Source organism: Cololabis saira, chromosome 1 (assembly GCF_033807715.1).
Source record: "Cololabis saira isolate AMF1-May2022 chromosome 1, fColSai1.1, whole genome shotgun sequence".
NCBI lineage: Eukaryota > Metazoa > Chordata > Actinopteri > Beloniformes > Belonidae > Cololabis > Cololabis saira.
Window position 1 is genome coordinate 29,627,590 of NC_084587.1, and position 12,642 is coordinate 29,640,231.

Here is a 12,642-nt window from a genome sequence, read left to right on the forward strand (position 1 = left end):
GGAGAAGTGTTGAAGGATTTGGGGAATACAAGGAGCTGTGGGGATCCCGGACACGAGAAAGTCTGAAGCCTCTGCTAAAAGCTGTCCATACCATTCTGTGTATACCAGCAGTACTGGAGTTGAGCAGGGATGAGGGGAGATGGCATCCCCTCCTGAAATAAAAAAAAAAAAACTGGTTTACAGGTTAAGATTCCCAGAATATTCAAATTTTTTGAGATAGGATATTTGAGTTTTCTTAAGCTGTAAGCCATGATCAGCAATATTAAAATAATAAAAGGCTTGCAATATTTCAGTTGATTTGTAATGAACCCAGAATGTATGACATTTTATTTTTTTTTAATTGCATTACAGAAAATCACAATATTCTAATTTTCTGAGACACCCAAAGAGGCCCCGGAGTCCCCTCAGATGCAGGGGCACGCGGCCCCCACCCAGCGACGGCGGACCAAGGCAGCAATGCCCCCCCAGCGCAGACAGCCACCCTCCACCCAGGCAGAGCTGGGCCCTCCGAGCGGGACCCCCACGCCCACAGCCCAGCCCCCCCCGGAATGGACCGGAGACGCCCAGGCCACGGCCCCCCACCCGGGCACACGGCGACGACCCCCACCCACCGCCCCCCAGGGGCCACCAGAGGCCCGGACCCCAGCCTGTCATCTATATTTTAAAGGAGCCGTCTGTAAGAAATGGCCAAAACTGGTACTGCAGTCACTATCAAAATATTGTTGAGCGGCGTGTACCCTCCCCCTCCTCTCCCCGACCAGAGGTTGCCAGGTAGGCTGCAGAATGCAGCAGGAACGTAGGCTGCCATGGCTGCGATAATTAGAGCCAAGCTGGCAACCCGGATGCCGAAACAATACTGACTTCGGGAGATAGGTGGAGGGTGGAGCTTCAGGCCAAAACAAAAAATGACAACATCAACATCAGTTGAGGGCTGCAACTCCTCTTTTTAAACTGGAATATCCTGGCTTGAGTGCTGTTGTCATTGACATAAGTATTTGAAATGAACATGATTTTTACCTGTCTGTTGACATATCTGGGTCATTTTATGATTCGTTTTATAATTGCTCTTACATACAGCTCCTTTAACAATTACTATGAAATCAAACTACTGTTAAACATTTTCAGTAACAAAGCACACATTTCAGCATTGATACCATCCATACCAGTAGCTTCTTCACAGTTTGACCCAAGCTGAATAGTTGCTTCTCCTCCTTTGTCCGAAGCCACACTGAACTGCAGAGTGATTGTGCAGGTGCACTGAAGGCAGGTGCTCTCATTCAGCTAATCAGCCGGTGATCAGTTTGGGGATTTTCCTCTCCTTCGCAGGAAGGCAATGCATTGCCCCACTCTGCCTACTGGTGGCGTTGTTACCTGACAGACTTTGACTTTGAACTCAACAAGACCAGAAGCACTTTACTTCGCCAACTCATTTTTTTTAAAGCGTTTTTTGGCATACATAAAAGCTGCTACAGAGAGGTTAATTTTCACTTCACAAATCTGCATGCTGACCACATCCTCCATCCGGCCACATCAGGTTGTAGCCAATCGTGCAAGAGAGCATCATTGCAAAGTCTGTACACACAGTACTTGATGTCTTACCAAAGAATAAGCTAATACAACTCATACAGTTTGGCTTCCATTGATCTTATGAGACCAAAAATTACTGGCCTAAGACACAACAAAGGACACTTCTAGTGAGACAAAGTAGTATTATGAGCACAGTATTTTCAGACACCAATTTTTTTCACCATAGTATATCAGTGTTCCCCAACCCACGTCCCTGAGGGTCAGTGAACAGTTAAAACCAGAGATTTTAACCTCTTAAACTCCAGCCTATTCACAGGGTCTTGCTCTTAAATGAAGTGACCCCTGTACAAAGAAGTTTTCATTTTAAAACGTTTTTTTTTTATGGTTTTAAACCATTCATCATAACTGGTTGTAGCCTATGGATTTTAACATGTGGGGTTTTAACCTGCTTTTTGTTGTTTTTTTTTTTTTACCTAGTTTTAACTCTTTACTGTTGTGAGTGATGAGAACCACAATGACTCCCTTGACGTGTCTTCTCTGTCTCTGTTGCACTTCTAGCATAGGGGCATTCCGCAGTCAGTCGACTGGATCCGACTTGCATTAACACAAACCACCAAAGCAAACCGTTGCAAGGAAGCAGGAAATACGTGGTTGATTGCACTAGCAAAAAAAAAAAAAAAGGGGACACGTCACATGCCCCTTTCTTCCATTAACTTGGCAAAAACCGAGTCGCTCCATATTAAGGTGGATGAGCTCCTGACTGAATTTCTGAGAGAGTCCAACCACGCTTGTCTTCTCACTCTTACTCTACAGCGGCTCAACCAACAGGAATGGCAGTCAGAGCTTGAGATCAACCTCTTTGGAGTTCCCTGCTGCCTCAGCAGAATCCCAAAGTGACCAGTAAGTTACTCAATCGTTGTTTGTGTCTGAGTATGATCAAAAACTTGTACATCACGGTTGCTGTTAGGGAGTCGCTGGGCCCACCTTACATTGAACTCCTGGCATGAAGGACAACATGCTGCATTTAATAATGAACGGTGTGTAGAACCACACTTAATAAACAAGGTGTCTAACTTTGTACTTGCAAATGAACCAATTGTCTTTTATAACCATTTTAAGTATTTGCCGTGGAACATAACCAGGGGTGCACACAAGTCGGTACTCGAGGGCTAGTCTACTGCATGTTTTAGATGTTTCCCTGTCTTCAACACACCTGATTCTAATCACTGGTCGTCATCAACATGTCATCAAGGTTTACACAACTCTGTTGGAGACACAGCCTTGTCTATCAGGGTTGTGTTGAGGCAGGGAAACATCTAAAACGTGCAGTAGACTGGCCCTCGAGTAACGGCTTGTGTGCACCCCTGAACATAACCCTGTTAAGACTGAAAGGATTAGGGTCTCGGTTCTCTTCTGCCAAGTTTAAGGAGGAAAAAGTCCTGGCTCTGATGTAATAGTTGTCATATCCTGAGGACGCTGGGAGATTTATTGTTTTATTTTAACACAGCTGTATTATAGATAAGATGGGCCCACTCAGGTTTGCCTACGGGTCAAAGAGGGGTTTTAAAATATTTGGAGCTGCTTATTTTCATTGATCATCTGCTTTTAATTGTATCGAACCCCATATTTTTGCATAATACATTAAAATCCTCTCTTAATATTGACCCCGGCCTGATATGCGGGCTAATTCACTTTTTAAGTGAGATGTCAAAGAGGGTGGAAGTTGATGGTGTTTTATCTGATGCTATTATGTCCTCCACATTTTTCCCCCAAGGCTGCATATATAAGTAGTACATAAGTATCAAAGTCAACGTGACTGACATCACATTATTAAACTCTGTCATGCTGTCCTTACTGAGTGGCGTGGAGCTTGATCGTGGCTCTTTAGTATCAGATTTCATAGACTGGTAGACAAGTCTTCATTCTTCGACATAAATGTTTCCCAGACTACGATTTTTGGAAGGATCCACCTGCTCCGTATCCTGTCCGAATCAACAATCAGTTTGTTGAAGTTGTGCATTAGTACAAATGTCTTGGCACTATTATTAATGGTATGTTGACCTTTGGGCAACATGTTGATGCTGTTAGTCAAAAAGCTAACAAGCAACTGCATTTCTATCATAAGCTTTGGAGTTTTAATGTTACCAGCGCTTTTATGAGGGGGCTTTACTGTTGTTTTATTGAAACTGTTGTTACCTTTTCTTTGATAGTTGGTTTGCATCCTGTTTTCCGCATCCTCATAGGAGACAAGCGGCCTGCATAGAGAGCAAACTTCTTTTTTGAGCTAAGGTTTTAGATCAGGATAGTCATTGTGTTCTCCTGACCACCATATCTAACAATTCAGGAATCAAAGGCTCAGTTCTGGTCATTTGTCTCACTTGAACTAAAGCAGAAGATGTCTCCTCAACTTGCCTGAATGTTTGTAGTGGCTCTTCATGATACTGTATGTTCAGAGTTGGAGGCGATCTATAATTGCATGTGACTCATATTTCCTGACCTTATTTACAAATGTGTCAACACACAAATAAGGTCATGCTGGTGTTCAGTTATTTTTGCTTTGAGTCTGGTTTTCTTTTGTTCTTGTGGTTTGTGTTGTGCAGAACTACTGTGGCATAACTGTTTGGTACGGGTTTCCCCCCCTTCCTTCACAATGTTTTTACATAGCGAAGCTTCTGCGAAGTTACATGTTTTATTTAGTTTTGTGTAGTTGATGGTGGATTCAAAAAATTAACCATTTGACGTGATTGCTTTGCAAATTAAATTAGAACACAAAGTAATAATATATTTTAAACTCTCTGCATTAACTCCTTTGCAGCCTTTTCACATGCAGACTATAATTTGGCTTCAATATGTTTCTCTTAACCAGTATGTTTTTTTCTAATTCACACTAATTCTAATTCACAGAGCCTACGGCGTAGGGTACGCGGCGACACGCACCGTACGTTGCGCGTCGCCACGTACCCTACGCCGTAACTCTGCGTCGATTTAACGCAGAACCATAATTCAGGCTTTACTGTGTGGAAGGTTTGGTCGCGATCCAAGCGAGCCGACGACACCTTCACTCTTTTACTCTGTTATATCAGATACTTAGCCTGCGTGGTTCTGCCTCCGAGCAGGAAACCGTTGAAAAGTTAAACCATTAGGATCTTTTCCCCACGTCTGTTGTGTGGAGCTGCTGCAGCCACAACGCAGCAACGGGTTACCAGCTTCTGCGGAGCTCTGAGCTCCAAGCTCCACCCATTTTCGTCTCGACTGCGAATCGGGAAGGAGGGGGAAGTGACGTATGCCGTAAAGCAGTCAAAGCCGTAAAGATTTGTATTTTTTTAGTGTGGCAGGGTTCCTACCATGCTCCTCAAAGTTACATAGTGCCAGTGAAGGCGATACAGACTCCCTCAGACCATGACAGAGGTGTCATTAAACCTGTTGGAAGTTGATGTACCATCACAATGACTCTGGAAATATGATATTAAGGTGGAAAAGTTACGTAGTGTCGCTTTAAGGTCTGCAACCAATAATATTGTTAAAATCCAGAAGGGGAGACGGGGGCTCCAATTAAATAGTTTGGCCACCGGAATTAGACCGAGACCTAGATACACCACTGCACTGCAAGAAACCAATCTCAGAATCAAATAAGGATCACAGCAAGGATCAAGGCATTAGCCAATGGTAACTCAACAATAAGTTCCCAAAACACACGCATGCAACACCGTTAAAAGCAGGTCTCGAGAAACATCTATGGTGGCCCCAAACCCCTTCAACCCCCCTCCCTACAATCAAATCTCGTATCCCCCAGATAATGATGTCAGTCAGTGGCCCCTAAAACGAATAAAAAAAGAATAAGAATTAAAAATGCTCAGCCGAGACAATATAATAAAAAAGGACAATAAGTAAAACTCTGTAATAAAAGTCGGTGGTAAAAACCCGTGGCCATACAATGAGCCAACAGTCTCACTCAGTCTGTACTGGCCCGCCCAGGGCCTACAGTTCAAAATGACTTAATCATTTTCAGGGCACCACCTAGGATTCAACTAGGAAAATGATAACTTAACAACAAAATCAGTCTCGAAATTAATGAAGGATGAAATCCGAACGCAGGCTCCAGAAACCAACATTGGCGGCAAATATGTGTAAAATAAACAAGCACGACTTCTTTCAACCAGAATTTATTTACACCAGTGTCAAGCAGATGGTAAAACAACACTTTGGATACATTCTGTTGGCTCAACTACATAAACAGAGACAAGAAATCATATAATGCAAATCTTCCGATCATCCGTGTGGGTGTGTGACGTGTGTGTGTGTGCGCGTGTGTGTGTGTGTGTGGTGTGTGTGTGTGCAAAACCCCGCACTCCTCTTGCAGATTACCAAGATTGTCTACACATGAAAAGATGTCTCACTCTCACATACTTCCTTGTAAGTGCAAAAACGTAGAGGGGTTACAATACATTGCCCTTGAAATGTATAACTGTTACATTTTTTTTCAAGTCACGTGCCTTTTAAGATTCTGGCCGTGACAGCAACAAACATGGTGGACATTTTTCATTTTTGAAAAGATCTGAAAATAATTCCCAACAACGAGGAAACATGTGATTGTGTACATTCACTGAGAGAATATTATGAAATTAAAATATATATTTCTCGCTATAAATGTAATCAAAACGCATTTCTATGCAGAAACTAAATCAAAATATTGATTTTTTTCACAGCACCGTCCAACAACCAAAATGTTACTTTTTCACATTTTTAAAACGTTACCGTTTTACATTATTCTGACGAGATCTGAAAAAACATTGCAACCACGAGCAAGCAAGTTATTATGTAAATTCACTGAGTGAATATTATGAAAGTCAACAACAAGTGAGACACAATCATGAAGTGGAACGAAATGTATTGGATATTTCAAACTTTTTTAACAAATAAAAAACTGAAAAAGTGGGCATGGAAAATTATTCAGCCCCTTTACTTTTGGTGCAGCAAACTCTGTCCAGAAGTTCAGTGAGGATCTCTGAATGATCCAGTGTTGACCTAAATGACTAATGATGATAAATGGAATCCACCTGTGTGTAATCACGTCTCCGTATAAATGCACCTGCACTGTGATCGTCTCAGAGGTCCGTTTAAAGCGCAGAGAGCATCATGAAGAACAAGGAACACACCAGGCAGGTCCGAGATACTGTTGCCGAGAAGTTTAAAGCTGGATTTGGATACAAAAAGATTTCCCAAGCTTTAAACATCCCAAGGAGCACTGTGCAAGCGATAATATTGAAATGGAAGGAGTATCAGACCACTGCAAATCTACCAAGACCTGGCCGTCCCTCTACACCAGGGGTGTCCAAAGTCGGTCCTCGAGGGCCACAATCCTGCATCTTTTAGATGTCTCCTTGCTTCAACACACCTGATTCAAATTAACGGTCGTCACCAGCTTGCCATCAAGGTCTGGAGAACTCTGGTGGTGACACAGCTACTTTTATCACGGTGTGCTGAAGCAGGGAAACATCTAAAACCTGCAGGACACCGGCCCTCGAGGACCGACTTTGGACAACCCTGCTCTACACTTTCAGTTCATACAAGGAGAAGACTGATCAGAGATGCAGCCAAGAGGATCACTCTGGATGAACTGCAGAGGTCAGAGGTCAGAGGTCACCTACAGCTGAGATGGGAGACTCTGTCCATACGACAACAATCAGTCGTATACTGCACAATTCTGGCCTTTATGGAAGAGTGGCAAGAAGAAAGCCATTTCTTAAAGATATCCATATAAAGTGTCGTTTAAAGTTTGCCACAAGCCACCTGGGAGACACACCAAACATGTGGAAGAAGGTGCTCTGGTCAGATCAGACCAAAATCAAACTTTTTGGCAACAATGCAATACGTTATGTTTGGTGTAAAAGCAACACAGCTCATCACCCTCAACACACCACCCCCACTGTCAAACATAGTGTGGCAGCATCATGGTTTGGGCCTGCTTTTCTTCAGCAGGGACAGGGAAGATGGTTAAAATTGATGGGAAGATGGATGGAGCCAAATACAGGACCATTCTCGAAGAAAACCTGATGGAGTCTGCAAAAGACCTGAGACTGGGATGGAGATTTGTCTTCCAACAAGACAATGATCCAAAACATAAAGCAACATCTACAATGGAATGGTTCACAAAAAAACATCCAGGTGTTAGAATGGCCAAGTCAAAGTCCAGACCTGAATCCAATGGAGAATTTGTGGAAAGAATTGAAAACTGCTGTTCACAAACGCTGTTTTGCAAGGAGGAATGGATAAACATTTCAGTCTCTCGATGTGCAAAACTGATAGAGACAAACCCCAAGCGACTTACAGCTGTAATCGCAGCAAAAGGTGACGCTACAGAGTATTAACTTAAGGGGGCTGAATAATTTTGCACGCCCAATTTTTCAGTTTATTATTTAAAAAAGTTTGAAATATCCAATACATTTCGTTCCACTTCATGATTGTGTCTCACTTGTTGTTGATTCTTCACAAAAAATTACAGTTTTAAATCTTTATGTTTGAAGCCTGAAAAGTGGCAAAAGGTCACAAAGTTCAAGGGGGCCAAATACTTTCGCAAGGCACTGTATATGTAGGTGTGTATGTATGTGTGTGTGTATTTTCTCTTCTTTCTTTCTTCCCCCTAATATTTATATTTACTAACTGATTGCATGTATTGCATTACTTATTCTATTAATATTGGTATACTTAAATATGTACGAGCTGTCAAATATATTATGTATGTAATTTATATTATATATATATATCAACACTGCCAAAAGGGCTGGTGGAGGAAACACGCACCCTGACCAAATTGGGGCGAAATTTTATTTGGAAGCCCCTCCCCACCCCCGCCCCACATCCCGCACCTCTCCCCATCACAAATGTTTCATAGGTACAAAATGACCATATAACAACACGTCATTTAACTTGACAACTTTTATTAATTGTAACAATTGTACTTTAAGTATAGATACGGTAGTTTGGCTGTATGAGTCAAATAAAATAAAAAATTTAACCTGAAATAAATAATTAAATATAAATAAAAAGCTTCAACCTGATATAAATAATTAAATATTAAATAAAAAACTTCAAATTGAAATAAACAAATAAATAAATCTGAGTCACAAATATCCATCAATTACTCATCAAAAGAAAAGTTACTCCCACCACATCAATCCCCCACAAAAAACTGAAAGCAGGTCTAGCCGGTCTGAAAGCAGAAATAAACATGCACGTCCGCCTTTTACAGATTTGCACAAGTCTCTGTTTTCTGCATGCAAAGTCATCAATGGCTAAAGTTTATAGCTTGTATACGACCACTAACTGGTCATTTTACCACTCACATAATGATTGGCATCTAAGGTGTTTGTGCCACAAAGTTTTATTTCAAAACAACATACCCACTTTTAAGTGAAGCACGAGTTTCCTCATGTTTTGCCTTTTTCTTTCTCTAGACCTTACCAGGGAGGCTGAAGAGTGTGATCCCTCTGTAGTTGGAGCACGCCCTCTGGTCACCATTCTGAAATAGGGGTACCATCAGCACAGTTTGCCAATCCAGAGGCACTCTGCCCGAAGTCCATGCATAGCCCAACAACATTCAGAGCCTTAAAGAACCCTGGGCTGATTTAATCGAACCCTTTTTTTTCTCCCTCCTCTATCCCAGTGTCATCCTTGGAAAAATAGGCGCATTATAACATCTATGTCGCCAACAGTGTTATCCAAAATCAAATTCTCTGTTTGATGTATTCAAACCCTGTCATTAAAGTCTGATTCTGATTCTTCTGTCTTCCCAGCAGGGACCTCAGCCCAAGAGAAAGGATAGTCCACCTCTGAGTCACTGAGCACTGCTTACCCATAGGAAGGCGTGTTGCTGGGATTGAGGTGGTCTTTGTAGGATTCTTCCACGGATTCACAGCTCCCAAGTTGAGGTCAGCAGTGCTCTATCCCTGTGGATGCCATTCCACCAGAGCCGAGGAGGGTGAAACATTATTTTCTTCAGATTCACTTGTCTAAATTGTCATTGAGTTATCGTCCCGACACAAAAAAAGTTATTCCAGTACAGCCCATCAAAGACAACAAAAAAGAGAAACAACAGATGACAACATAGAACATAGGTATACAGGTGCTGAGGCTGCAGCCTGTAGGCGCTGCCGTTATTATTAGCTGAGAAAGGATGACCCTGGGAAAGAGGAGGGAAAATACATCTTCACACTTTGTAAAAACACAGTACGAAGCTGTATTTTACATTTTACAAACCTGTCCAAGGTGTACTCCTGCTTTTCACCTGAAGAGAGCTGTGATTGGCTCCAGCAGATACCTCTGTACCAGAATAGGAATAAGCAAGGAGAGATTAGTGGATGGATGAATGTTTTACAAATCCAGAAAGTTCAGTTTTTATCTAAAATACTTGTGTGACTTATGATTTTTTTCCCCCAGAAAATAAACCAGCAACACAAACATCGTCCAAGAGTTTCCACGTCCATTGCCCGACTCCACTAAGCTACTTACATATATAACAGGTAAATCAGGTAAATGAGCATGTAAAGCTACCTATATAGAGTAGATCAGCAGTTAGTCCGAATACTTGCCAGTGTGATTTATTTCATGAATCATATGCATTTTTCTGAAAGTTTTTCTGTTTTTATAACCTGTTTGTTTTCTATCTAGTTTTAATGGGGAAGAGGAGACGTCTAAAAAACATCTTCTTTTCCATCCTGGTTCTGGTGGCATTCCTCGTTCTATATCTTAATCCTTACAAAACATTTCCAAAACTAATGTGGAGGGAACCAGGATATTATTATGTGGCCTATCCTAGAAACTACACATTTATCATGGATCAAACGCCAACATGTAGAACAACGACTCCATTCCTGATCCTGATGGTTCCCATTGCACCCAATGACCAGGCAACTCGGGACATCATCCGAAAGACATGGGGAAGTGAGAAAATAGTTCTTGATCAGCTGGTTGAGACTGTTTTTGTAATGGGCCTTCCTGTAGGAAATGATATTGAGCAGCAGCTGAAGAAACTCAAACTGGAGAATGACCAGCATCATGACCTCATTCAGAGCAATTTCTTAGACAGTTATCACAATTTGACCATCAAGACCATGGTCATGCTGGAGTGGTTGGCTCAGTACTGCACCAAGGCTTCCTTTGTTTTAAAGATAGATTCAGATACGTTGCTTCATGTCCATAATTTGGTTATGTTATTGCTTGATCCTAGCACAGCTAAAAAAAACTACTCGACAGGTTTGGTGTGGTGGCACAGCTCTGTTTTAAGAGACACTTCTAGCAAGTACTACATGCCATCCTATGTGTTTCCTGAGCCAAAGTACCCCCCATATCCTCTGGGTATGGCTTATGTTATGTCTCTGGACCTCCCTAGGAAAATCTTGGACGTGTCACCTCAGATCAAACCCATTTACATTGAAGATGTCTACCTTGGCATGTGCCTAAAACAACTGGGCATTCCTCCTACTGACCCCCCTGAACACACCATGTTTCTTATAAAGCCATTGCATCCCCTGAACAGGTGCAGTCTCTCAAAGGTGATTGCCATGACGACAGACAGCACTTTACAGATGCACAGTTACTGGAAGACAATCAGACAGGGTCTCCACTATTGTCATTAGATTGATCAAAACTTGGTTTAATGGTCTATATGTAGAATGGTAAAAAACAAGCAAACTAACTAACATAAACCAAAAAAACCCAACATTTTGTGTTGTAGCGATCCTACTTAATTTATCAAACTTGTTGGGGCACCACCTTTGTTCCAAAAGAAAAATAGACTATTTATCAATCTCTCATCTGAAAGTAGGTTCTAATCTTGATTGGTTTGAGTACATCAAATACATCACGCAGGATTCATCCAAGGAAAATTTATTAAAAGCTCAAATAAACAGACAGGTAAATGTGGTTATACATAGTATACAGTATACTGCACAGTATATATGCATATATATATATATATATATATATATATATATATATATATATATATATATATATGAATGGAGGAAAACACAACTTAATAAGGTGATAATTTATAGAACAGTCCAGACTAATCTACTTCAGATCAGAGAATAAAAGAGAAGAAATGAAGAGAAGAGAGAGAAGTTTTCCTGAACAAAAATCTAATATCAACATTTTTTTTAAAAAAGGGATTAAAAGCAACTTTGGCAACTACAGTAATCAAATATTAATGATTGACTTTAGAGAAAAATGAATTTTTGGTTTATTGGGTTCAGTTGTGAGACACCGCCAATGCACAAGAGCCTTTCAATCTGAAAGAGGATAAGATTTCAAAAATGGTTGCAAAAATGCCATGATTACCATGATTGTTTTATTTTATTTATGTGTTTCATGTTTTACATTGTCCTGTTTTGTTGTTGTTTTTGTTTTCCTTTCACTTGTCCAGCACTGTGGTCAGCTGTTGTTGTATTTAAAGTGCTTTAAAAATAAACTTGACTTGACTTGTTGAGATGTTGGTGTTAACATCTTTCATCTTTTGTCTACTCCTCCTTTCTTTGGGATAAGATAAGAAAAGAAAAAAAAACCTCATAGATTACAGCTTATTAACATGATATGGTAGATTGATGTCTATTTTTGGACCCTTTTTACACATAACCTCCTTACAGCTTTTTCTTTTTTTAACAAAATAATTGCTATGATGCCTTACCTCTCCTTCATGCATAATGTAGCTCATAGATACGCACAAGGTACTTGTTTGTATTGGTCTTATTGCTTAATAAAGGACCTGACATCATTTCACAAAGCATTTGTTCTGATTGATTTGATTGATCTATTGATCTGATTACTGATAGGCCTCCACAGATAACTGAGCGACCAGCACTGGCAACTGAGAAAATCTCTAATGTTGTTCCTGTGATCTGCTGGAGCCGCTCTCCTAGCTTGAAGGACAGCCTTCTTCTTGATCTTGCTGGTGCTTGGGATGGCCATGTCAGTCAACACGCCCAACAGAGCTTTTAGATCCACTCCCACAACGTAATGGCATGTGGTAGCCGGCCCCATGAAACTCCAAAGAGCTTGCTGTCTCCATGTTAGTGACCTATTATACTTATTATAGGCTTGGACGTCATTGAGCAGTTT

The 12,642-nt window shown here is 41.0% G+C and overlaps 1 protein-coding gene across 3 annotated transcripts; it reads left to right on the plus strand.

Moving 5' to 3' along the window:
- The first annotated feature begins 2,266 nt into the window (after positions 1–2,266).
- Positions 2,267–11,426, plus strand: LOC133452207 (beta-1,3-galactosyltransferase 1-like). Of its 3 annotated transcripts, none has more exons than XM_061731430.1 (4): positions 2,267–2,427; positions 9,321–9,505; positions 9,964–10,046; positions 10,195–11,426. In XM_061731430.1, the coding sequence occupies exon 4, from the start codon at positions 10,200–10,202 to the stop codon at positions 11,160–11,162; it is 963 nt and encodes a 320-aa protein (XP_061587414.1). In that variant the 5' UTR covers positions 2,267–2,427; positions 9,321–9,505; positions 9,964–10,046; positions 10,195–10,199; the 3' UTR covers positions 11,163–11,426. The 3 variants fall into 3 exon arrangements, with proteins under 3 accessions (XP_061587414.1, XP_061587425.1, XP_061587420.1); XM_061731441.1 differs by having other exon boundaries at positions 9,321–9,455; XM_061731436.1 differs by having other exon boundaries at positions 9,321–10,055.
- The last annotated feature ends 1,216 nt before the right edge of the window (positions 11,427–12,642 follow it).